This window comes from Chrysochloris asiatica, unplaced genomic scaffold, assembly GCF_000296735.1.
Source record: "Chrysochloris asiatica unplaced genomic scaffold, ChrAsi1.0 scaffold00136, whole genome shotgun sequence".
Taxonomy (NCBI): Eukaryota; Metazoa; Chordata; class Mammalia; order Afrosoricida; family Chrysochloridae; genus Chrysochloris; species Chrysochloris asiatica.
In genome coordinates this window covers 9,331,497-9,333,801 of record NW_006408654.1, presented here as the reverse complement: position 1 = coordinate 9,333,801, position 2,305 = coordinate 9,331,497, and the positions used below count along the sequence as shown (strand labels likewise).

General features: G+C 50.7%; 1 protein-coding gene across 2 annotated transcripts in view; it reads left to right on the top strand.

Moving 5' to 3' along the window:
* The first annotated feature begins 1,166 nt into the window (after window positions 1-1,166).
* Window positions 1,167-2,305, top strand: part of PLOD2 (procollagen-lysine, 2-oxoglutarate 5-dioxygenase 2) — a 113,090-nt gene continuing 111,951 nt past the window's right edge. For both annotated transcript variants that reach the window (XM_006869865.1, XM_006869864.1), the window contains exon 1: window positions 1,167-1,275. In XM_006869865.1, coding sequence (XP_006869927.1) covers window positions 1,167-1,275 — 109 coding nt within the window. The remainder of the gene's footprint in view (window positions 1,276-2,305) is intronic.

Below are 2,305 nucleotides of genomic sequence, written 5' to 3'. Positions count from 1 at the left end.
ATTAAACTCTAGGCTAGCCAAAATGTGACAAAGAATGTTATTGTTAAGTGCTGTGGAGTGGCTTCTGACCCATAGCGATCCAGTATCGGATTTCAGAGGAGTGGCTGGCGAGTTTCAATTGCCGACTTTACAGTTCAATCCAACCTGAGGTCGAGTGCTTATCCTATGACGCCACACCGGCTAAAATGTGACGAGAACAGGGAGGGATAAGTGGAATTTGCTTAGACATGAGTCAACACTGGAAACAGGGGAGGAACCGCCAAGGAGCCAAGAGATCACTCTGACACTCCAGGAGGAAATTTCCATGTGAATTGTAGAGAAAGCTTGTAAGGCACAGCCCCAGGTCACACACACTGGACTCCAACTCCGCAGGTTTTACAGGCCTTATTACTGGAGACTCTGTGGCTCTCCTGGCACAGGCGAAGAAGGTAGAAATGTTCGCTGAACAAAATCTTTCGGTTTACAGAGTACATTAATATTACTAAAATATACAGCCTTCCTTTTACAGGGTGATGAAACTTGCCCCTGGACTAATGGGGAGCGATCCATTTCCATGATTTCGAGTTTTCCGAGGTCCCAGGCAGCCAAGACTGTGGTAGAGTTCTGTCACCTCTGATTGGAGGTGGGGTACCTATGTCTAAAGAAAAGCAAATTCTCACCCAGTGAGGCCGCAGAGGAGCTTCTGGTACTGGGGCAGGAGAGAGGAAGGTAGAGCACCGCCCGCCGCCAGCTCCTCCTCCTCGTCTCCCAATCCAACTCTGAAACCTCAGAACGCTTCACTGTTACAGTTGAAGCCCTGCGTGAGCCTCTCCACGTAGCCGCAGACAGCTCCTTAAATAGGGTTCGAGCTGAGCAAACCCTAGACGTGGGGCTGAAGCTGGAAAAGGCGAGCGGAAGCGACCGCAAGGCGTTCGCAGTGGTGCGGCGGGTCAGCGGGCGGCCAATAGCCCGGCGCGGCCCGCCCCGTCGCCTCCCCTGCTGAGTGCCTATAAATCGCCCGCGGCTCCCGGGCGTCCGCTCCTCCGCTTTTACGCCGACGGCTTCACCCCAGCCCAGCCCGCAATTGTCTGCCCAGCAGAGGACAAGGGGGTCCCCGCGCTCTCGCGAGAAATGCGCCACTGCAAGGGTGTGGGGTTCCTGAGCCAGCGCGGACTTCGGGGCAGAAGATGGGGCGGTGCGCGGGGAGGTTCCCGCTGCTCTGGCTGACGCTCGTCTTCCCCCCATGGAATGCGTGTCTGGGTGCCCACCAGGAGAAACCCTCTAGCATCCCCTCAGGTCAGTATTCCTGGCGTCCGCCCCATCTCAAGGATTCCGTAGGGTGGGCAGTTCATTCATCCACCACTCTCATGCCCAGAGTTTGCCAGGTGAGTAGTCAGGGAGCCCGAACCTCCCTTAGATCCTCGAGATCCTCCCGGACTGTGCTCGGGCCATGCCAGTCCCAGGGGAAGTTCGGGAGCACCCGCCCTTGTCTGTTCTTGAAACTCTAAGTAAAGTGAGCACGCCCGGTTTTTCCTTCAGCAAGAGTTGGAATTTCTCTTTGATATTTCAGTCTCTGTGCACCAACACCTTCACTACAATTCTTTCTCCTTCTTTCTTGGAGTTGGCATTATATATCCTATCCGTGTTGAGCAAGGCACTGCTCCCTCTGTGATTTAAACACAGGGCTCAGTATACTTTCTGATTGATGGTGACACATTCCTTCCAGCGCCTCAGGTAGCAGTCTGTAACACCTTACTTCTTGCCAAAAACAATGCTCAAAACCTTGGTTGTTTTCAGTAAGGCTGCCCAGCTATCCGATACCTGCAGGCAACAGCTTTCCTCCTTTGGGATTTGGGAGGGAAGCTATGGACACGCAGCATTTCCCCCTCAGCTGCCAGCATATCCTAAGCATGGTTCTATTTCTTGTTTTCAGAAGCTGAAATGGCAGCAAAGAGTCTCCTACCAAATTCATGTAAAACAAATTTTTTTACATTTAGCCAGTTTATCTTTTTTCACCAAAGTATGTGTGAAAACATACTTTCCTGCCATTTCCTGAACATGTGAAATCAATGGAGTTTCACAGTATTGTGCTTGACTCTGTGCTCAATTTTCTGAAACTGGATCTTTGCATTTAAATGTCCTTCAGTTGTGTTGCACTTGAAAAAAAAAAAAAAAGATCATTTTGGGTGCCTTTCTGTTTAAACTTTAATGAAGTGCATAAAGACAGAGATCTATTTTAGCATTGTATTTAGATGGTGGTATTTGGTGGTGTGGAGTCCTGGTGTGGTGCTGTGGGTACTTTGCCAGACTGCAAAGCAGTTTGAAC